This window comes from Bombyx mori, chromosome 27 (assembly GCF_030269925.1).
Source record: "Bombyx mori chromosome 27, ASM3026992v2".
In the NCBI taxonomy this organism is placed as follows: Eukaryota; Metazoa; Arthropoda; class Insecta; order Lepidoptera; family Bombycidae; genus Bombyx; species Bombyx mori.
This window is the reverse complement of record NC_085133.1, coordinates 6,681,708-6,705,544: the sequence shown is the minus strand read 5'-3', so window position 1 is coordinate 6,705,544 and position 23,837 is coordinate 6,681,708. Positions and strand designations below refer to the sequence as shown.

The following is a 23,837-nucleotide window of genomic DNA, read 5'->3' as shown; positions in this document are numbered from 1 at the left end:
TAAGAGTTAGACAAGGCTACGCTAGCCACCAGAGCATAATATTTAGCTATGATCTTCATATTCAGATCATCTAGTCTAAATATATTGCGAATCTTCGTTAGCTAATAGATTATTTACATCTTATTTGATGAAACACTTTTGCTATTTTATGTTCAATGGTACAGATTTATATGGCCCAAAATATGACTACCCACGTATATAGCTTACCTCAATCCAATCAGGAGCAAATTTATCCTTCATTTCTACTACGTATCCCAATACGGGTCTGCCGCCGTTGTCGCTTGGAGGTTCCCATTGTAAAGTTACAGACATATTGTCGTAATCGACGATCGTCGGCTTTCCAGGCGCCTTTGGTGGGTCTAAAATTTAAAATCAGAGTTTTATCAGTCATTTTTTTACTTTGTTTATTTTTGTTAATTTTGCTAATGTTAAGTAAAATAATAATGTCAAGTTTTACGAACTGTCACAAAGTCAAACTCAACTTCGAATTTGGCGCTCTTTTGCGTTTTGTTTTAATCAAATCTTGAATGCGGTGAATATGTAATATTTTAACTTTTCAATAAATAATTTCAGTAAACTAACCATACGGATTTTTGGCGACAATGAATCCGTCAGTTTCTAGAGGTTCAGATTCTCCTTCCTTATTGACTGCACGGACTCTAAATTTGTACTTATGGTTAGGTGTGAGACCCTTCACTGTGAATTCTGTTGGTTCAGGTCCAGTCTCACCACAAGGTACCCAGTTTCCAGTATCCTAAAATAAAAGAACACACTTTAATAATCTACAGAATATTCGTTTTCCTAAAACTAAACATTTGTAAATCAGCGCTCCCTACTGAAGTGGTAGTTTTTGTAATAATGTAAAATTCAATACAAAAGATGTCGCTACTAACGCAATAGTTTTTAAACAAGTATTTTGTTTCTTGCTGGAAACGGTATGTTGTAGTAATACAAATAGAATTACCATATCCATTTTCTCAAGAGTGTATCCGGTGATGTCGGACCCTTGCCAGTCATCAGGTTTCTGCCATTTGACAGTTGCTTTCTCGGCACGAATGTCAACCACCTCAATTGGACCGTTAGGCCTGTTCGGTTTGTCTGAAAGAGTTTTTTACCAGTAGTGAGTCTTAGCAAATATAATGGTAATATCACGAAGAAAAGAAGAAGAAAGAAGAAAAGAAAGATTCTTTTACTCAAGTTACCTAAAGAGATATATAAGACTACTGCACCATAAATATTTTACATTACGTTCAATATATTTTTACCGATTTATGAAAAAAGAAAGTACATATCTTAATTATTTTTTCTTGGGCTTTTTATAGTTACAGAAAATAAATATTATTTTAAATTCATTAACATAAATAGTGTCTTACCAAGCACGACAACATCAGCAATACTCTCGCATGTTCCCGAAGAGTTGGTCAATACCAATTTGTATTTGCCACTGTCTGGTCTGGTGGTCTTTCTGACCGTGAGGACCGTGTTCCTTTCGTACTTGTCAATGGTGATACGGTCTCCATCGTCCCGAATTTCCTAAAGTTATAAGTTTTGTTTTAGAGAGAGAAATATTAAAATGGGATTGCAACTCATCGACAACAAACTTAATATTTCGGAAGAAAAAAAAAACTAGAGGAAAACAATAATCTAAAGAATCTTGGATAATAATCCAAAATTAATGTTATTATTTAATCCAATAACATTCTTCGTGCAAATAGGATAGCTGAAGTTGTTGGAGGGAGAATTGTTCTGAAAGTCTTTCATAACGATTTCCTTTGCATTTATGTAAAAATACTTAATTAAATAAATAGAGAATAAAAACGAGTTGCATTCCCAAAATTCAGTAGAAAAAAGTGTTAGATACGTTTTGATAGTTGACGGTAAACCGTCGAGTGTTACCACATAAGAAAAATTGAAAGTGAATTCTACAGTAAAAAAAAGAAGTGAGTGTGCATTGCGTATGTTCATTCAATTATGTAAAAAAATGCACTATGACCTGTGATTCGTTCGTGTCAAGTTGTGTATTGACCTTACTATTATTATTATTCTATTCGAAATATAGAGCTTTAGGTATTAAAAACCTACATTTTTTGCTTAAGTGAAAAAACCTATCATATTTTCCTAATGCCTACATCTTTATTTTTCTATCTAAAATGCATAGGCAGTATAGCATGGTAGTGTGCATTGTAAGGCCACACGATGATGGCACTGCCTGGTCTATTTTTGGAACGAACTAGTGATACATTACCGCTTGAAGAGTGAAACGACAGATATTAACATATATTGGAGACTTTAACTACATGTGCCGTGCTAATCTTACACAGCAATGTATTGTAAAATGCTCATTACGTAGGAAATACATTAAAAATACACTAGCAGTCACTGCTGCCCGGTAATAAAAGGAGGATTATAAAGAAAATGGAAATCAATCTAAGCGAAAAAAAGCGTAAATATATTTAAAAAGGTCACACAAAAAAATATAATTTCATATTCGTTATTTAATTTTTCAGTGTTTTGAAATCTCCATAGTTTTTTCTATTTATGTAAAAGAAATTATGAAAGACATCCCTATTCCGCCCAGCCCTGATCAAAACAATGTTAGTCCTAATGATAGCCGACGTCCGCGGGGAGACGGCACCTCAAGAAAAAACAGATAATTTTAATAGTGTGGTTACAACATTGAAAGCTTACATAAAATGCGTGAAGCCACATAATAATACAACGATGTGTTCTTGTGCAATCGCATGTATTTTTGTGATTGTTTGAATCGGTGTAATAACGAAAATGAAGGATTTAATTATAAAAGTTATTATCGTTTTAAACATTATACAGAGTCGAAGATTTAAGAACTAAATACCACTTTCTCTTCTGTTTGTAAAATTCTTTTTTTTGTTTTGCTTAGTAGTTATTGAAACATATCAGTGTCGTCAATAATTTTGTTGTGGAAATTGATTTTAAATGTCAAAAAACAGAAGAGAAAACGTAGCTTAAAAAATGTTAATAAATTTTAAGGCATCAGTAATTATGATCGAATTTCAATCATTGGGTGAAGACTACATTTTTTTTATGCGCCATGTAAAATCCAATAGAATCGTAACCCGTGCAATGTATCAAGCACGTTTTTCATACATATTTTACATGCGACATATTTCTCCTGTGAAGCACTTTGAAAGATGAAGTTAGATTGTTGCCGCGAAAAAGATGGAATAGGGCATTTGTTTATCTTTCAGCGTAGGCTAGTGCTCGAACGAAATATTTCAATATTACACCGATCAAACAATAGTCGAGGAGTGTTAGCCACATTTGAAAGTGTAGAATTGTGAAGAATAAAGTATATTTTTAGAAACATTTATAGCGTGTAACGTTGGCCATTTTTGTCCGTCTAACCTTCTCCGTGTACGGCTTGCCGCGTTTCTTTTTCGAGGAAAAAAAAACAAAAACAGTATTACAATGTGTACCAAAAATGAAAGCTTACTTAAATAACACTTATGAGTGAGAGTAATTTTGATAGATTTTAATACATCGTCTTCTCGCATTAAAACTGTATAATCTCAAAACTTACTAATTTTACAGGAGAGTGTTTTAAAGGTTTGACATGTGATATTTTTAATGATAATAATAATGATCTTTGCAACATTTATTTTTTATCTTTTACCAGTTACATTATCTGTCTTTTAAGGTAATATAAAAATAAGTATTAATTTTGTTACTAGTAGTCAAAATATAGGTAAACTAAAAAATAATCCACTAAAACTAAACTACGCTCTTTTGACAGTATTTATGAGAAAAATACTGGTGATACTAAATGATTCCGTATATTAACTCAATATTTCGAATATTTTTGGAAATTGCACACTTTTAATGCGAAAAGACGACATCTTTCCAAAAAAAATTCATAGACGGCGATGACATCTTTCTAACTTGCGTCTTTATGGCAAAGAAATAATAAACAGTGTTTGGTTATATTATCTGATATGATCATAATCAGTTTGATTGAAAAAGAAAAGGTTTTTGTTCAATGTTGAATAGAAATAATTTTAATGATGCTTACCTCTTCTCCCTTCATCCATTTAACCTCCGGTTCAGGTTCACCGCCGTATTTAATATCGAAACTTATCACCTGTCCCTTCTTGATGATCATGTTCTGAAGACCCTCACCGATAATATAAGGTTTGACTGTAAAAAATACACAAAAAAGATTACATAAACTTTTCAAATTGAGTGCAGTAATCCGTGGTTAGGTAGAGTTCGTTTTTTATCGACTAATATACCTTGTTGTTATCAACTTATTATTAAATTTTAAGTAAAAGTAGTGGAACTTTTTTTTGCTCAGATGGATGGACGAGCTCACAGCCCACCTAGTGTTAAGTGGTTACTGGAGCCCATAGACATCTACAACTTAAACGCGCCATCCACCTTGAGATATAAGTTCTAAGGTCTCAGTATAGTTACAACGGCAGCCCCACCCTTCAAACCGAAACGCAGTACTGCTTCACGGCAGAAATAGGCAGGATGGTGGTACCTACCCGCGCGGACTCCAAAGAGGTCCTACCACCAGTAATAGAAAGACAATATGTGCATAATAATTCGACGAGTACATATCTTGATCACATTTTCTTTTGAAAACAATTTTATCAGTTGAACTTACCAAATCGGCATTTAGCAATGATGGGTTTGGTAGCGTCACTTGGTTCACCGGGGCCGGCTTTGTTGATCGCTCGGACCCTGAATTCGTAGGTGCAACCTTCCTTCAATCCATCCTGCGTGGCAGCTAAGCAATCGCCGGACACCTCCTTACCGGTTACCCAGTCTTTGCCGAATTTCTCCTGCGAGATAAAAAAAACAGTAAAATAAAAAATATTCTGATGTGATTAAGAACTTATGGCGTTTAAGATCGCACCTTTTTATAATGCGTAAGCCGAAACGCACGAGAAGTGGGAAAAAGAAGACAGTCTGTGACACGGGACTTTTTTACCGCCAAAAATACATAAGACGAAAAAAATAATGTGCTTAACTTAGAACTGTGTAAGCCGCCGCAACAATAAAACTCCTATTGTTTCAACTGCGGTGCTAATTACGAGTGATCCAAAAACACGATTTTCCCGTGAAATAAAGAAGGAACTCTATACGGACTCCCTCAAACCGATACGGTAGCAGAAAATTCAGTATTGAGATTCTGTTTAAAATGAGACCCTCGTTCTTATTGATATTTATCCCACACTAATAGGTACATGTAACAAATACAATGTGCTCGCAATGCTAACAGCCGTCTCCAATGGAGGAACATCGCTCGACGTGGGGCTGCCTTGGAAGCAAACGGCGACGAGACGCAACCCTGTCCATCGACAGCCCCGACTACCCTACCAAGAGTATCCGACTAGGAAGAAGAATAGGCACATATGAACCTTAACTCCCTTGTCCTATTGCGGGACTCAGTAGAGGCAGGTTGGTTACCTTGAATAGGGTTTAGTCTAATCTAATCACTATTCAGTCTACTTGAATGCTTGGTGAACCCTGGATCTTCTTTTTTTTCTCTACCTTATCCCACTAGGTAGGGTCGGCACAACTAATTTTTTTCTTCCATTCTCTTCTATCAGCCGTCATCTCAATAATATATGCTAATATCTTACAACACTGAAAGAAATCCTATATCGGGGCAATTGTAGAATTTGTATCATTGAAATATGTAGATATAGGTCAAGTACATGTCAGAAGTCAAAATTTATGAGCTGCGTTAATGTTTTTCAGATTTGCTTATACGGCTTATAGCATTTTGTATCAGACGGCCACTTATTAGCTGGGTATGTAATAAGGCGTCTTAAAGATGGCAAGGTATGTATTTATTATATTATTATGTATGTATTGTCAGTCGCAACCGCCATTCGAGAAGCTGAGGACCGGACGAGATGGAAACAGCTCACGAGACAGACCACGGTCAAGTTTCAGGGACACGACTTTCAGCAATGAAGAAAGCGACGAAGAAGAAGAAGAAGAATGGCAGGTAGTCCATTAAATTGAAAATATGCACACGCTTTTAAAACCGATGACAATACAATAATTTTGCTCTAATATCCTAACAGTATCCATCAGGAAAAGAAAATATGAAAGTAGTTATTGTCAGTTTGAATAATCCGAATGGTTTGTATTTAAGCTTTTTTTTCACTGTATTTAATTTATTTGTTATCTGTATGGATCATATATAGATTTAAAAACCAAAAAATTAGCTAATAACCTTATACTCAATGACGTAGCCAGTGATGGGAGCACCGCCATCGTTCTCAGGTTTCTGCCACTTAAGGTCTGCGTGATCCTTGTCCCAGTCAGTGAGTTCCACGTTTTTAGGTTTCGATGGCTCATCTGCGATTAGTAATAGAGTTGGTTAATTGAACCAGCCATAAGCGAGTTTAACAATAGGCTTATCAGGCACGGAAACAAAAATGATTTTAATATTACACATCATTGTTTAGTGGTGTGCTTAAGGGTAGACACATTACCTATTGCGCTAATGAAAACCTTAAATGTCCTATCGTAAGTAGGATTGGATGACAATTATATCAATGCAATAAATTAATCAACTTCATATTTAAAGTGGATAACGGTAACAACATTATCATAGTGTGAGCTCCAGTAGACATCCGAAAAAGGCTCTCTTCCATCTGCCGGGAACGTGTTATGAGCTTCTTCGGACACATCATGCGGTCTCCCAGACATGAATTAGAGAAGCTCATAATTACGGGTCGAATGGAAGGCAAGCGCGCCGTGGGCAGAACACCAGCCAGATGGTCAGATCTGGCAAGAGAAGCACTCGGTGGTAGTCTGTACCATGCAGTCCATGCCACCCATGATCGGGTGCATTGGAAGTACATCGCATGTGGTCGCGATCCTCAGTAGTGAGGGAACGATATAGAAGAAGAGCTCCAGTACTCCTATAGCGTCAAAATCATACAACCCAAATGCATCCCAAAATCCTGTGCCTAAATTAGCCACAAAGGATAATTACAGCTTTGCTATTTTAAAAGGATATAAAACCCATATAAATACGATGAACATATTTTTTAAATAGTTTGAGTGGAAAATTAGTACGCATCTTGCAATAGCTTCAGCCTTACCCCAAGGATCCTTGGCCAAAACGGGTTTGGAGAAGAGACCGGGTTCGCTTGAACCGATCTTGTTAACAGCACGGATTCTAAATTTGTACGTCTTCTTGGGGATGAGGTCTTCTACCTTGAACTTAGTTGGTTCACCGTATGGTACTTCAGCCACATTGTCCCAACCGGCTTTGAGAGACATATCCTAAGAAGAAGCGATTGAATAAGTGTTTACATACTTATAGTTTACGTAATTAAGGATGATAAAGATTTCAAATTGAAGTAACGGTACTGTGAATTTGTGCGCCATTTATAACAAATTCAAGACCAAGATTGTAGATGCAATGGAAACCTGGACTTACTCGATGATGTATTTAGCAGAACTGATGAAATAAACGCTAATTACCTGTCTCTCGATAACGTATTTGATGATTGGTGAACCACCGTCATCCTGTGGCGTTTTCCACGCGACAACGCAAGAAGTTTGGAAGACCTCTGACACTTCTACATCTTGCGGAGCTGTAGGCGCGCTCTGCATGGTGATATTAACATCTTTAGAGTCTTCACCCTGGGCGTTCGACAATTTGATCTGGTATTTTCCTGATCCTTCGCGTGACGGCTTCTTAAATTTGAAGAGAACCTTTTCTTGTTCAACAACAACCTCGACTTCTTTGGCTGGTAAGGCTTTTCCGTCTTTCCATAATTTCGCTTCAATTGGTGTTTGTCGGGTACCAGTAACTGTAAAATAAAAGAAAGTTAGCTGTTCGTCTTGTTTCCAAATATTTGTTTTCAATTATTCGTACATATTAATCTATCTACAAAATTTATTGGATTTAAAAAACAATTATGTATGGTCACATCACTGTATGTACCCACATCTTATTCACGGATGTTAGTTTTTGTCCATGCTTATCTGATTACTAATATTATGCATATTATAAATGCGAAAGTGCTCAAGTTTGTTAGTTAGTTTTACTATCACGTTTTAGATACTTAATCGATCATCACAAAATATTGCATACATTATCCATCATCCGAATTCAAAACTATGATCATTGTCATAATACCGTGGCAATGCTTAGAAATAGCTTTGTTTAATCTACATAATGTTCTGGTTGCGAATCGTTAATTCTGTGAAATCTCAAACTTATACATGACTGTAATACAATGTTTATATACCTTTATAAGGCACCTCAATGACGAAGGGATGTCCAGCAGGACCATTGAATTCATCAGGACATTCGATGGCAGGTTTGGATTCACCCTTCTTCACAGTCAATTTACAAGAAGAGGTCAGCTTGCCAGATTCGCACAAGATTTCACCGTCGTCTTCCATCTCTAGTTTGTTGAAGATTAGTTGGTGTTTGCCACCGCCCAGATTTTTTATTTCAATTCTGTTTAAAAAAAATACATTAGATCAATCGGCTTGATCTACACAATATTTATTGGAAACGTCTATTTTGAAATCATAAATCCATTAACTTCTATATCGTTCCCTTACTACTGAGGATCGCGACCACATGCGACGTACTTCCAATGTGCTCGATCGTGGGTGGCATGGACCGCATGGTACTGACTACCACCAAGTGCTTCTCTTGGTGCAGGTCTCTCTAGGTCTGACCATCTGGCTGGTGTTCTGCCCACGGCGCGCTTGCCCTCTATGCGACCCGTAATTATGAGCTTCTCTAATTCATGTCTGGGAGACCGCATGACGTGTCCGAAGAAGCTCATAACACGTTCCCGGCATTAATCCATTAAACATTACTTTAATTCACGTATGAAACAAAAGTTATATAGTGTGAAACTGACCTCTCATTGGGTACGATTGGTTGTCCGTTGAACGACCAAACTGCTTCTGCTGTTTGATCTTGCAGCTCGACTTCGAGGACGACCCTATCTCTCTCAATAGCTTCTGTGTCTTTCAGCTTCTTGTTGAACCGATTCGCGTCTAAAGAAAACAATTAAGCATCAACCAGCATTCTTAGTATACAATAACTGTATTACGTTAGTCGTTGTAGTCGTTACATGGTTGCTTATCTTTATCTTTTGATAAGCCAAGACTGGGATTTTCTTTTCAACTACTCCAAATGTTTTTAAATCTAACGGCTTGGATATTTGGTCACATTTAACCTGCGATTGATTACAAATTTTGCATGAACGGTTAAAGAACGTTGGGCAGTTTTAAAAGTACAATAGGTACATGTTCAACCAGTTATATCTTTTTGTGTTCATCAAATTATTAATTAAATAAAAAAAATATTTTTCCATAAGTTTGATATATATTGTGCGGTAGAAAACTGAACGTACAAGATGTGGATTTAAAAAACAGTTTTCATAATATAATAGTTAAACAACACTTACAATTGACAATAAGTTCGCACTGAGTCTCGTCAGCGTTAGTGGTACACTTGAAGTGTCCAGCGTCTGTGACCTTGGCGTCCTTTATGATAACCTTCCGCTTGCGACCTTCTTTCACAATTGAAATTCGCTTGTCTGGTTTCAGAGGCTCATTGTTCTTGAACCTAGAAGTGTATATCAAGATTTAGCCGAAGTATTCTAATGAGCCCTTGTTACGTGGTTACTAACAACTAAACAGGACATTTAGGAAAACATATAGTTGACCGGCGGTAATCTGACAAACGTTTTTCAAGAATACCGTCTTATACAATAGAAATTGATGTATAAATTTTTATATTCCAACAAACATCCTGTGATCTAGTACATTCTAAAATAATGTACCTTGTAATTTGATGAATTTCCTACACATTTCCAACCTGTTTAAGTTAATTGTGAGTTTTACCAAAATTGTATGTATATTTTTTATTGCCATTAAGACACCGATGGTGTGCGTTTACTGTCACTCTTCAATGCCATAGTGCTCATATTATAGGCATGTTAGTTTACTGGTTTAAGCTAATTTGACAGAAACCAGATTATTGTAGTTTTAAAGTTTAATATACAATATTAAAATTATATAAGAGTCATGGTTCTGTGATGTGGAATAATCAGTTTAATCCAAACTATTGGTTTCGTTACCTCTCCTTGGATACAGTTTATAACTCCCATGCTTATTACACTCATGTCAAATTGATTTGAATTAAGCAATACCGTTCAGAAGTATGTAATATTTACATAATACTTTACCATAGTATATATTTTTAATCTATAGTGATTACTTACCATTTCACATCACCACTCGCGTCATCTAGCTCACAGAGCAGCGTGATGGTGTCCTTTTCGATGGCTTGTTGTGATTTTAATACCTTGGTGAATTTGTATGGGTATTCTAAAAACAAAACAGTACATAACAAATCAAATCAAATAAAATTTATTCAACATAAATGAAAGTACACACTTGTTGAACGTCAAAAGAACTACCGCCAATTCACAAAAACTAGCCTCCGTCCTGAGAAGAATTAGCAAGAAACTCAGCGGGCATGTCTTCTTTTTTTTTAAATATTAGATTTTATTTTTTATAATATTATATTATTTTTTTAAATATTCATTTTTACAATGAAGATTATAACATAACAATTATTACAATATTGAAATGCCCGGAGCGAGCAACTCATTCCCAACTCAACACGACTCTTAAAAACTACGGGGCTTGGCTTAAAACATCTCAGTCTTATCTCGAAACTTACCTACGATCTTGACATCAGTCTCCGTTTTGTCTGGTTGCTTCTCAATCCTGCAAGTGTATTTGCCAGCATGATCGAACTTGGCATTTTTGATGATAAGCTTGCAGACACCGGACAAGTCCTTTGAGATTTGGTACTCGTCACCGTCTTCCAGTTTCTGGTCTCCTTTCCACCAGGAAACGATAGCCAAACTGTTGGATACGGCACACTCAAGTAACACTTCGTGCTTAGTGTAGCCACTGGTGTTCTTTTTCAAAGGTTTCGTGAAGGTATAAGTGGGGTCCGGTTCATCAACGTGCAGGAAGGCAGAGCATGAAACGCCGCCGATTTCCAATGTGATCTTTCCAGTATCGTCAACTTTAGGATTCATGATAATGAGTTTGTAGGAATCTTGTTCGTTTACTATCTTATATTTTGTACTAGGGAATAATTCCTGAAAAAAACATTTTAAATTACCTCACTTTTGACTGTCTTCCGTGCAGGTAATGCCGCGTAATTCATCATTACTTACGTCTTTACGGAACAACCATTTCGGTTTCGAATTAGGCTTAGTGAAGATGGCTTCGAAGACCACCTTCTTATCCTTGCCCTCCTTAACATTTTGATCCACGAGTGGCTTCAAGAACGACTCTTGTTTCTGGAAAAAAATATGCAAGTCTTCACAATAAACGTGCACATTTGATGCGGAACAACACGTGTGCTGCAAGGTGCTCTTCAAAACAGAAAGCAGTAGTGTCGACCGTCTCACAGTACCTTGACTCCAACTACCCACGGTCAAATAACGCGAAGTATATCAAAGACACAATCAGTGAAAAGTTTAACCCAGGCGTTAACATCAGCCATCCGTATAACCCACACCATAAACATCATGCTATGGTACAGAAATTGGAATTTCTAATTTTTTTCTTCTTCTATATCTTTCGGAGGAATTTTATTATACTTATTGCGAAGAACGTGGTCTTGGAATGTGATTTGTGCTTTGTGCGAAAGTTGTATATTGTGCCAATACTACGCAAGTGTCCATTCGACTGATATAATAAATACAAAAGGAGAATCGAGTAATGTGCTATAGTGTACTGTAGGTTGGTGCTCCAAAGTATTGCTATTGAAGAAGAGTCGATTCAGTAAAATTAGTATTGACATCAATAAAACTTTATTGAAACTTGAATATAATTAAGAAAGTTTTTTTTTTGAGAAAGAAACGAATATAAAAATACTTGTTTTACTGAATCCGATATCTATAGTAGTGAACATGTGGAAGATTTTTGCTGTGCCATAGATTGCATATTGTTGTAATACACATCAAGGTGTTTATTTATTTTCTTATTCAAACCTCCTCTCTTTTGAACGAGTGGAGCACAGGCCAATCCGGAATCAGTTCAGCCAATGACTGTCTTCTGTTATGGGGGGATATCTATAAAATATTCATTCGTCCTTAATATTTCCTTACCTAGTTGCTACTTTTAGTACAGGAACAGGAATCTGCCCCCTATTTATAATTAGACAACTATTTCTACGAAAGTTTTCTAATGTATCTACTGAAACAATATACTCTACTTATAATATTAGACTAGTTTAAGAAAAAAAAAACGATAGAGGTACTTGTAAATATTCTTGGCAATCTACAAACACAACATACAAAATTCCAAAATCTGCGAAACACCGGATGCATCAGCCTTAAGTAATGAATTTCGTGAACGAAAAACTGATTATAACAATTACAATGACGTGACAGAAGCTCCTCAATCCGACGTCAATAATAAACCTGTGAGAGACAGAACTGAAAATCCAAAATAATGCTCATCAAATTCATTCCATTTACATTCCCTGAAAATGGACAAAAACCAAAAAGTGAAGTGGTGATACAAAAACCGTTTTTTATTTGGGTTAATTTTAAGAGTTCATTTTTAAATGCCTTTATTTATGTTACTGGACAAATATCGCTTTCAACTTATTCAATAAGAATGCCAAGAATTGTTTTTCTTCAGTCAGTTTTATAAAAAAAAGCTATCCCAAAATACAAAAGAAAATGGGTTTCTGTTCACAATCCGTTTTTTATGTAGATGAAAGCGATTAATGTCCAGTTCAGTTTTTAGTTTAATTTTTAATATTCCTCAATACTCATTCATTTATTTAGAAGATTTCGCAAATCATTTAAAATCATTTTCTAAATGTGTTTCAGCTAAGATACTTGATATAGGTTCATTTCAAAACAAAATTTCTTTTCATTTTAGTATTTTAAATGATCAGCATATCTTTAGTTTAGTGTTTAATTTTATTTCCTTCATTTTATCGAACCTTTATTTTAACAGCCTCCATCAAAATGGGCCAGTCGGGTACAATTTCAGGCAAAGACATACGTCGCCTTATTTCATAGACACCCTAGAATTGACAATAGTAGTTATTTTTAATGTCGAAAATGTTAAAAACAGATGTGTTGATGATAAAGCTATGATCAATCGAAGCTAAATTTAATATTCTACTGGTAATTCAGCCTTGCGTGAACGACAGTATAGATTAATGCTAAAAACTAAAGAAGTTAGGGCTACGGTGAAAATGCTAGGATTATTAGTGATTTTAAATATGTTTCATCTAAATTTGATTTATTAAAAGTGTTAAAAGCCTACTAACTTTAAAGAAACTAGTTAATGTCTTCAACCAGCCAGGCATTCCTGCGTTGTGATACGGGATATGTAATTGTTGAAATTTTTATATTATAACAACAATGCTGTTATGTAAACAAATTTGACAATATAGATGACAGGAATTGTTGGAACATGACTTTTCCTACAAAACTGTTTTGTTGGGGCCTTTCATTCAATTAGAGAGTTTGACCATAAATAGTTAGTCGAAGGTTAGTACTCAAAAAGTGATAAATGAAATGTCAAATGGATTGAAGATGACGCAATGTTCTAAAATACTGATGACCTTAAACCAGGACCAATTTGAAGAATGCCTCCTTCGATCAGCTGGGAATCTACTCATCTCGACTCCCTCAGAAATTACTACAATGAAGCCGTCATCTTCATAGTATCCCGTTTCTAAGCCCTAAGAAGCAAATATTATGATGCATACGCTGCTTTTACATTATATTCAAAGCTTTCAGTTTAGGTATCATTAAACTTTAAGTTTAATTGCAGCCAAATATCTCGGATAGAAGTTTCGGTATTAAAGTTATTTGCGTACGGGAATTTATAAGAAAAAAACTATTGCCAATAGATCGGTGAGATCTGTATTACAAAGTAGTTTCGTGAACTTGATATCTGACATTAGCCCGATGGAGGTGTCTGTTTATAAATAGATTTAACTGACTGTGAGTCATTACAGAAGTGAACAAATATTTGCACTTCGTACCTTTAATACCTACAATGTCGGCGAAGAACTTATTATTCAAATTATTATGTCTTTAAAAAATCGCCGTAAATTTGTATAACTTTTGTAATGTTCACATATTTCACTTGTTTTCATTTATAATATTTTATTATAATTTTAGTAGTATTTATATCACCAGCTTCCACATATTTTATAGCTTATTTTCAAGTCATCCTAATTCAGTTAGATTACCTACCTTTTCCACTTTTTTGAGGGGGGGGATAGGTTTCTCAGTTTCTTTGAGATCTCCCCAATCTGGATCTTCTTTCTTTTCTCCCCATTTAGCGTACTTTCTTCTTTTAAGCATGGCTCGGAAGTCCATACCACTGGCATCTAAATATATAAATATATGTAATGCACTTTTTCAATGAAATTTCATTTTTAATAATCCTTAGTAATAGTCCAAAACTCGAACAAGACCTAATCTAAATTTTATTTGACACACTTAAACAGTTGTGAGCTTAAATTTGCACGTGAAACTTACCAGATACATAAAATTGCATCTCAGCACTATCCTCGCCATGGATGTTGCTGACGACAGCTTTGTATTTTCCTTCATCGTGGGGCTTCACTTTCCTTATGCACAAAGTAATAAGACCGGTTTCACCGTCCGTAACAAACTTGAAACGTCCTCCCTCAATGATTTCAGATACTCCCTTGTAGAACTTGAACGTTGGCGCCGGGTTGCCTTCGACTTGTATGGTGATGTAGCCAGTTTGATCTGAAAATTGTTTTTTACGTTTCGCCTTTATCTAATACTAGCGACCCGCCCTCGCTTCGCTTCGGAAACATTAAAACACACATGAAACAAAAAAACAAAAATTAAAAAAAAATTAAAAAAAGTAGCCTATGTTCATCAGGGACAATGTCGGCTTCTAATGGAAAAAGAATTTTTCAAATCGGTCCAGTAGTTTCGGAGCCTATTCGAAACAAACAAACAAACAAATCTTTCCTCTTTATAATATTAGTATAGACAAAAATACATTAACTAGATACTAGCAAATTTGTAAAAGTAATTATCGGGGATCTGTAATGTCTTGAATGGTTTGGTGATCACAGACCAAAATTGCACGTTAGATCGAAATTGACACGATTTCAATCTAATGACTCAATTGATGGAATTTATTTTATATTCTATAGAAAATATTTAAATGTTAACCTTCAATAGCAGAGTAATTTTCTTCTACCATAACAATGGCTGGCGGACCTCCATTTCCGATAGGCTTCAATGGTATTGAAGGCTTGTTAATCAGGTCCTCCAGTTCTTGTAGTGAAGGCCTTCTTGCATCTCCGGACTTTCGCCGCTGTATCATCATGGTTACCGTCAATTCGTCATGTTATTATAAATGGTAATAAAAACAAAAGACTGCCCGTCTGTCGAAAGATTTTGTGTAAATCGAACATGACAATGGTTAACTACTATTTAATAAATGACAGTAAAGCTAAAAAAATGTGCAAAATCTAGAATAAGTTGTGATAATTTTGATAGAAGTGAAACAAAAGAAAATTTATTATCAAAGGTCATCATTTAAAATAAATTAAACGGACAAAATATGAGCTGCGGTTGTGCAAGGAGACGATACACTGTTGAATTATGACAGATGTATATTTATGAGAATGTTCGCCAACGGTCCTACATTGAAGATTTGGAGTTCCTGACAAATGTGGCGCAAGTGTTTTATCGTTGACGTCCACAAGGAATGGAGATAGTTATATTTTACTGTTGATGTGAATTTGAGTAGGCTGCTTGGTCTAATTATGTTTTTAGATATTTTGCAAACGTTATTATAGTTTTTTATTTATTTGCTTGTACATATTACAGATTACGGATATTCAAATGTGGTGTTTTAAATGTATATTTACAATGCATATTTGCATTGCATGTAGATGCAATTAAATTGTAATGTGGGGTGCCCATCAATTGTAGACATTAGATGCTTTTTATATTGACAGTTATGTTGTTAAAGTTTGAAGTTTGGATACTATACGCAAATATTTATTCAAGGGCACTATTTCAATGTTTTCTTGTTCAGTAAAAAAGTATAGTTGCAAACGTATAGTGGGATAAAAGATATTAGTTAAAAAATCCTTTTCCAAGCGTTTAACCTATTTCAAAAAACAAAGCTCAATTCCGGGCTTTTTATTAATAATTGATTACGTTTACTTCAAATAAAGTGAATGAATGACCTTTGATAAAATAATGTAAAATTTTTAAACTAAAAATTCGCATTTTTTTGATTTGCGTAATAACTGAGAGTAAATCGTATTGTAAGTTACCACTAGTGGTCATCATCTCGCCAATTTCTGCCGCAAAGCCATGATTCTGATTCAAAAGGCGGGATTGATGGAATAGATTATACAATAAAACGGAGATTTCAACCTCATAGGGATGAGACGGCGGCAGCATTTACGTCATGATGAGGATTCCAGTAACCACTTAACACAACCTAGGCCGAGCATGGCTGGATGAACACGGGCGTGAACCCTCAATTTGTCTATCCATCTAGTGCAATAAATAAAAAAACACATTTTCATCCAGTCATTAACAAGCATATGTTATTGATATTGGAAATTGTACTTACCGTGTCAGATTTCGGTGTGGGTAAGCTAACAACAGATTTTCTAGCAACCGCAGCCATAGTTATGGTTTATTCATAAACAAGATGCCACAAAATTGTTGAAGAATTATTATCACTTCTTTTAATAAATTAAAAATTAAAGAATCATCAACAACATTCTACTGTCACAAAGGTTTTTTATGTCGCTCGAAGGTCATTTTGTAAACCCAAAAACTATTTCAAAAACGATCACGATCTTCCATTTTATAAACCTTATTAAATATTCAATTCAATAATTATTTGTAACTATTAAAAATGTTTCGAAATTTTAATATTATTCGTTATATGTGTTTCGATTTTGTATCATTCGTTACTATCGATCCCTCTAAAATGGGCGCGAATATCAAAAGACTGAAGATGGGGTCGTGCAGACATGGTCGCTTAGCCATGGAGGGGAGAGGGGAGTGTGTATTTCTATTTGCGCACAGCAGACCGTTTCAATTAATTATCAGATTAAGGTGAGCGATCCCCGTTGCATCTAGAACGGCGTCTAAACCTGTCGTGGGATATAATCTGCTATTCACCATCAATGGTTTTGAAGTTCTAAGATCAATTTAGATGTGTGCACATAGAGTCGAATTTCCAAAATCAACATTATACGTTACTTTAGAAATCTCTTATATATCTTCATTGAGTTTGATTCAAGAAACATTCGCCTTGTCGCATTATTAAGACCGTGTTGATCGATCTATCTTCGAGTTAGATTATTAACATCAACATCAATCACTGTATCGTAGCCAAAGATATGGTCAAGCGTTTGTCTACATTAATAAATTATAGACAATTGAGGGATCGTGCAAGGAGACTAAGAGATTGATGGGCATCGCGATGGAGATGCACATTAATTTGATGATTGTCATCGTTGGCAACGACTGCAATGTCTTGAATAGCGTCATTGCTCACGAACCGATGATTTTACAGACCAACCATTGACATAGCAGTTATTTCGCTACCCACAAGCAGAACAGAATGAAAATTACAAGCAACCACGGTTTAACTGCTCTGTTTACGTTATCTCGGGCTTATAGTCACATTTAATCTCTGAATTTGGTAATTGAAAACCTTTCAGAATTCAGTTAAGGATCTTGTTGCCAACGGTGTTAATCGCCAGGTTTGTTTTTATTTAGATTTCTATTATCTGCCACCACTTCACAAGTGTGCCGGCTGCGTGCCTTCCCACGCGGTCTTTAGGTATTTGTACTATCCTCAATGTCTTCATTATGTCAATCATAGCCAATCTAGAATCTATTTCTATTCGGAATTTCATTTTATTTATATCGTGTTTAATTCCGTCATTCTTGTTATTCAGGGTTTTATTATCGAAGGAACTTTCGTTTTTTTCCTTTCATTATTACGTTATTTTGTTCGTTTTCTTTAATGTAAACTTTATTACATCCAATTTTTTTTTAATTTATAAGACTTTTATTATATGCGACGATCTTTTGTAGTTTCATTTTATGATGACATGCTTTAGAATTTTATTTTAAAAGATTAAATATAGAATTTCGTAAAACGGCGGTTACCGCTTCGCTAACGGTGTGGCGAATTTATACGAAGAATCTTAAATTGTCTGAGACATCCGCTTGGATTTTGAGTCAGAAATACATAAGATTATTAATATAAAGCTCTAACTGTTAGTAATGCTCAAATTTTTTATTAAATCTTAACACGTTGACGTCTTATATCAAAACGTCCCTATAATTTTTAGGAAAACCTCAAAATATTTCTTAAGTGTGACATACAAATTAAATATATATTTTCACAGCCGTAGCTTTAGAGAATTCCAACACGTTGAAACGCTCCGCCCACGTGTCATCGACGTTGGCAATAATTATCATCAGTTTAGAGGTGAGTTTTCAAGATTACTTGGCATAATTTCTAGACCAATATATATAAGTTAAGCATCAATCATACAATGAAACTCTGGCTCGTCTGAACCTTTCGATTGTCATGCTTCCTCTAACGTGCCTGCGTCATCTTTCCGAAAGTTATAATCTCGAACAGGTGTACTATCTCGGCACACATTATTATTTATATGACATTTAATATTTATGTTGTCTCCAGATGGGAGACGCTCAGTGTGACACAAACTAATATAGTTGTTTGCTACAGCCGTTTGGTGCTTTTGGATGATTCTAAAGTTTTACAAATTAAATCGTCAGTTAACAATTTTAGGTTCTCTTTTGGTTTATATGTAATTTAGGTGTTTTTGTTGCTTCGAATTTATATTACTGATGATTTTAATAGATTAACCATGAAAACGTTTATTTAGTGATAGATTTTATCAGTGGTTCTTTTATTTGTCGCGACAATTTTGACGGGGATCCCTTGTTTATGATTTTCAACGTGTTTTCATAATACTTCACTATTTTGTGGCATCTCTTTGGGATTTATTAATACTATAAAACTACTGACATTACATAACGTAATGATCATTATTTCAAAACCGGTGCTAAAGCTTCGTGTCGTTAGTGCTTTGGAATTTCTATATATTCGCAATGAACTTTTTGATGACGATTTTTCATATTCAACTGTGTTGTTATTTAAAGTTGCATTGCATTTTTCAATATATTATCTATCTCAAAATTGTTGATTGCGAATATACCGTTACTATTATTAAAAAAACTGGCATGCAATTTTAAGTTTGGTTTTATTTGGATGCTAACATTTTTTTTTTTAATTTGGCTCGTTTATGATTATTTTATTGTTCAGGTATTAGTAGCACTATCTGTAATATTCTAATACAAATTTAATTACGAAAATCGACATTTAAATAAACATATATATAGCTACCGTACAAATAATCTCTACATATATAGGCCTTTTATTATTCAGTTGAACACTGAATACTTGTAATAACGTATAAAATTAACACTTGAAAATTCTATGTTAGCCACGTTATTAACGTATACTTTTATCTATGACATATAAAAAAATCATCTAAACATATATCTTTCACACATTAGATACCTCGTCTGTGACTTCACCCGGCCTGCCGCGTTTCTTTTGTAAGAAAAAAAAATAAAAAGGTTTAGTAAATACATTCTCTGTTAATTTAATTGTGCATATCGTGATAAATTCCTGTACATTATAAAGTTATATTAAAATGTGTGTTCTGTGATGTGTCAATGTGTTATTGTATGTTGTTGATTTGTACCTGTCAGCGTTTATTTAAACCGTTCATTATTTTAGCGTATGTCGATTAGTTCAAAAGTGCCAATATAGAAAACGAAAATTATATATACAAATAGAATTTCAATGTAAATTTAACGGAATCCAAATTAATGTTGAACAAACAAAATTTATGTTAATCGTCTGGTTGAGTTTATTAGTGCCGGCCAAATGTTCTCGTGCATGTAATACTGGCAGCAGGAAGAGAAGGGCAGTGTAAATAGTAAATATGTAAGCTAAAATTTTTTTACAACCAAGATCAGAAAACGGAAACGTAAAACTAAAGCCATTCTATTTGAAACTAAAAGCACTGTCTATGTGAATACCGTTGAAGATCACTAACGCCGAAAGGGAATTTAGACCTGACAGCTCTATATTAAATTGTTTCGGTTTTCACATGGACTTAGAAAATTTCCAGCGACTTTGTACTACATCTTAAATGCTGGTCGGCAAAGCGGAAATGAACATCTAAAGAACATCTAACAAAAGGTACAAGAGTAGAAAGAATAGTAGACATTTAGGTAATGATTAAGTACATTTACTAGAAGAAAAAACTAATTAATATTAAGGAGTTTTTTTATTTCTCTTTGATCAGTATCTTCTTTATGTCTTTTGAAATGTGTACAGATACTCTTTGAAAGTGTAATTGGGTTTTGTAATGTACATTGTGGTCTTATCTTAGTCGTGTATAATTGTATGTTTCTGTGTAACATAATAATATAATAAAGATAAAACAAAAGATAAAATGCTTTGGCATAAGCGAGCAACGTCCACCTAAATGTGACCAGACCCAATCGATCTCACCTTTTTGTCGTCTATAACTTCTCCAGGACGCAATTTGGTGACCTGTTGTTAAAAAACATCGATAATGACCCGGTTTCATAAAATTTGATACATTTTTTTGCACCTACATCTCCGCTGCCGAACCATTTCCTAACTACCTAACTTTCGGATTATAAGGTTGTATTATAAAACCTAGCCAGCATGTGCGATAGTTATTACGTTATGTATTGCATAATCTCCATGTTAATCGTTGATGTTAGTGTCCTATTTTAATTTCGTGATGTGTAAGAGAAGCCTTCTTTAACACACCATTCCTGCCATAAAGATCCAAATCCATAAAGATTTGATGTAACCAATCGTTGTGCCCGTTATTTGGTGTGCGTATCGTGCTGACAAGCTGTGCGGTTTATCTGTGTGCGGATACTTCACAAGTGTGTGCAATTTAGCATTGTGCTGTTGACGACAGAACGTTCGTTTATTTTAAATTCTGGATAATTGCATAGCTGCCATTTGAATCTTATAAGATGATAAATGTTTTCAAATCGTCATATGAAATTATCCAGACGGTGCCAAACACAGTGTTCTCGCGTCGGATGCAAATGCATTAATTTCTTTAACAGATACAGTTAAATGTATTTCACGGCAATTTAACATTCACGTAATATCCTAATCATTTTTGCTTTTACCTTCTTCTCTTCAATCACCTCACCAGGTCTTAGTTTTCTATTCTCCTGTGGATTACGTTTTGCACGATCTTAATATCTCTAAATTTCTATTTATTACCATTGTTTTAGATTTTGGTGTAAACGCTAATCTAAAAGCGGGGTTTAAGGACTTAAGCTTCAATCCAACTTTCAGTTGTAACTACGGAAGCATTTGAGGTACACTCTATAGAATATAATCCGAAGCACCTTTATATAGATGATTATGCATTTTATCATGGGTCTAGGAATATCTATGTTATGGGTTCGGCTTTAGAGAATAGGGACTACACTACAGATTAAAAGATATGTGGTGTGTAAAATTGCATTTTGAATCACTCATCTACTAAATTACATCCAATTTGAACAAAACTTTACAAATCTTAGAGTTTTAATAACATTTCAATTAATATTAGATATACTTTAAGCAGATTTTCATCAATTAAAAGAGTGATTTTAAATGCGTACTGTGGGTGTGTAATACTGTGTCTAAAACTACAAGGTAGACGGCACAATTAAAAATTAAAAAAATATATTGATTTTCATACCTCCATTATAGACTATACCATATATTTTTGTTGAATTAATCTTAAAAATGAAGTGCCTCTTATCTTTAATATTGCGCCTGTTAGGAGTATACATACCTCGTCGCTTATAATGAGAGAAGGACGTCTTCCCATTTCCTCGGGTGGAGGAATTAGGGAACCACGTCTACCCACTGGGGCGCCCGGCACCAATGACGGTTTCCTGGGCATTTCTGGTTTCGGCGATTTCTCACGGATAACCTCAATTTTGGGTGCAGCTGGCTTCTCTTCAGGTGCCTTTATTTCAGGTACCTTAGGAACCGGCTGGACGTAAAAAATGTTTTAATTTATTTTCGAGCTGTTTTTCTAGGGCAAATTGCATTCGCTTCACAATCTTATGCCTACCTTATCTTTGTCCGGTTTGTCTCTTGTAGTTGGTGTCGGCGAAATTTTTTCGTATTGTTCAAGATCAGGTCTCTCGTAATCTGGAATTTCGGGAAGTTCTTCGGCCTTCTTTTTGACAGATGACAACTTAGCCTTCTTTGCTTCTTCCTCGATTTTTTCTTCTTTTACAGCCACTTTCTGTAATTAAAATTAGCTTGAGAAATTTGTTTTGTTTGGATACGTAAACATGGATATATTCACGTTCAACTCCAGAAATGCTATCCGAAAACCTGTAAACTGTATTTGTACATACTTTAATACATCGATTTATCAGATTAAATAATAAGTTTGCTTTATTTAATAAATTTCTTATCTACTACCTTTTACATTTCCATATAATATAAAAATAAAACCCCAAAGAACATTCGATACTTACCGATATCTCTGAAAGTGTTATAAACATATCTTGACAAATATTTTTTAAACTGTACAAAAATTAATGAACTCCGTAATTGTATAAGCGTAAGTTTAAACTAATAAAACAAGGACACGGAAAAAGATAAACAAAGATAGCAGTACTAAGCAAGACATTCAATTCGTGCTTTTTAATTGATTTTGTGTGCTATACAACCCAACATGATGTGCAAATAATTATAGAGTAAAAGATACAAAAAATATGTGACCAATTCTAAAACACAACACATTGAAAACTATCAAACGATATACAATCCAGTGAAATAAATCCGTAAAGTGCCGGTGTAAATTGTGCGAGTGCTAAAAATAATCCCGAAGCAGAGTTCTTAAGTGCAAATCTACAGTGTCTACAACCCAATAAAATCTATCCGAACAAAATAGTGCCAGTGCAAATGGTGCGAATGCTAGAAAAATCCCGCAGTGGAGTTCATAAGTGCAATTCTATAGTGCCTACTATGCTATTCTTTGTGCCAACGTCTATACCTCATTAGGTGTTAGGTCGGGACTGCTGATAAAAGCAGCCTGTGGTATTCCTAATGTAGCTGGCTTAGGTTCGTCTTTTCCATCTGTGGCATCACCCTACAGAGAAATTTAATTATTGACGATCGTACAGGCGCGCTTCGTGTTGAGAAAAATCACATTCCTTATTACTACAATAAGACGATAAACCATGCATTTCTTTTGCTTCTGCAGATTATGTGAGAGTTGAGAAACATAAAATTTGTGCATGTATGTATGTTTGTATGTGTTATATGTATTTGCGGGGTGCATATTGTGAGTGTACCTGTGGCGAACGTGGTCTTCTCCATGGCGCTGTGATTTCTGGTGTATCGACTAGTTTAGGTTTAATTTTATCCTCTAATTCCGGTGCTTGTTCGGCCTAATCAAAATTATGCGTGTATTAGAACTACGTAATTTGAGTTTGGACTTGGTGTATTTCAAGACTTAATTGACAAGGACTACCTGGGGTATTTCGGGGATGACTTGCCAAGAGAATGTTACTTCTGGAACGTCCTTTTTCGTTTGTGGCTCCGGAGGAGCAACTGTTGGTTCCTAAATTGTATGACAATTGTCTTTGAAATAT

The 23,837-nt window shown here is 34.9% G+C and overlaps 1 protein-coding gene across 39 annotated transcripts in view; it reads right to left on the bottom strand.

The window, feature by feature from the left end:
* Positions 1–23,837, bottom strand: part of LOC105842996 (twitchin) — a 150,228-nt gene that overhangs the window by 71,989 nt on the left and 54,402 nt on the right. For 11 of the 39 annotated variants that reach the window (XM_062676528.1, XM_062676510.1, XM_062676515.1 and 8 more), the window contains 26 exons: positions 23,717–23,806; positions 23,538–23,633; positions 23,237–23,332; positions 22,301–22,477; positions 22,016–22,219; positions 20,692–20,733; positions 19,687–19,719; positions 15,258–15,402; positions 14,583–14,819; positions 14,295–14,431; positions 11,238–11,363; positions 10,730–11,159; positions 10,266–10,371; positions 9,447–9,607; positions 8,895–9,033; positions 8,265–8,479; positions 7,492–7,823; positions 7,107–7,290; positions 6,230–6,354; positions 4,646–4,823; positions 4,049–4,173; positions 3,385–3,411; positions 1,374–1,533; positions 965–1,098; positions 583–754; positions 208–359 (listed from right to left, as the gene is read on the bottom strand). In XM_062676528.1, coding sequence (XP_062532512.1) covers positions 208–359; positions 583–754; positions 965–1,098; positions 1,374–1,533; positions 3,385–3,411; positions 4,049–4,173; positions 4,646–4,823; positions 6,230–6,354; positions 7,107–7,290; positions 7,492–7,823; positions 8,265–8,479; positions 8,895–9,033; positions 9,447–9,607; positions 10,266–10,371; positions 10,730–11,159; positions 11,238–11,363; positions 14,295–14,431; positions 14,583–14,819; positions 15,258–15,402; positions 19,687–19,719; positions 20,692–20,733; positions 22,016–22,219; positions 22,301–22,477; positions 23,237–23,332; positions 23,538–23,633; positions 23,717–23,806 — 4,023 coding nt within the window. Of the gene's footprint in view, positions 1–207; positions 360–582; positions 755–964; positions 1,099–1,373; positions 1,534–3,384; positions 3,412–4,048; positions 4,174–4,645; positions 4,824–6,229; positions 6,355–7,106; positions 7,291–7,491; positions 7,824–8,264; positions 8,480–8,894; positions 9,034–9,446; positions 9,608–10,265; positions 10,372–10,729; positions 11,160–11,237; positions 11,364–14,294; positions 14,432–14,582; positions 14,820–15,257; positions 15,403–19,686; positions 19,720–20,691; positions 20,734–21,356; positions 21,402–22,015; positions 22,220–22,300; positions 22,478–23,236; positions 23,333–23,537; positions 23,634–23,716; positions 23,807–23,837 lie in introns of all 39 variants that reach the window. The other 28 variants (XM_062676526.1, XM_062676534.1, XM_062676540.1 and 25 more) reach the window with 14 other exon arrangements.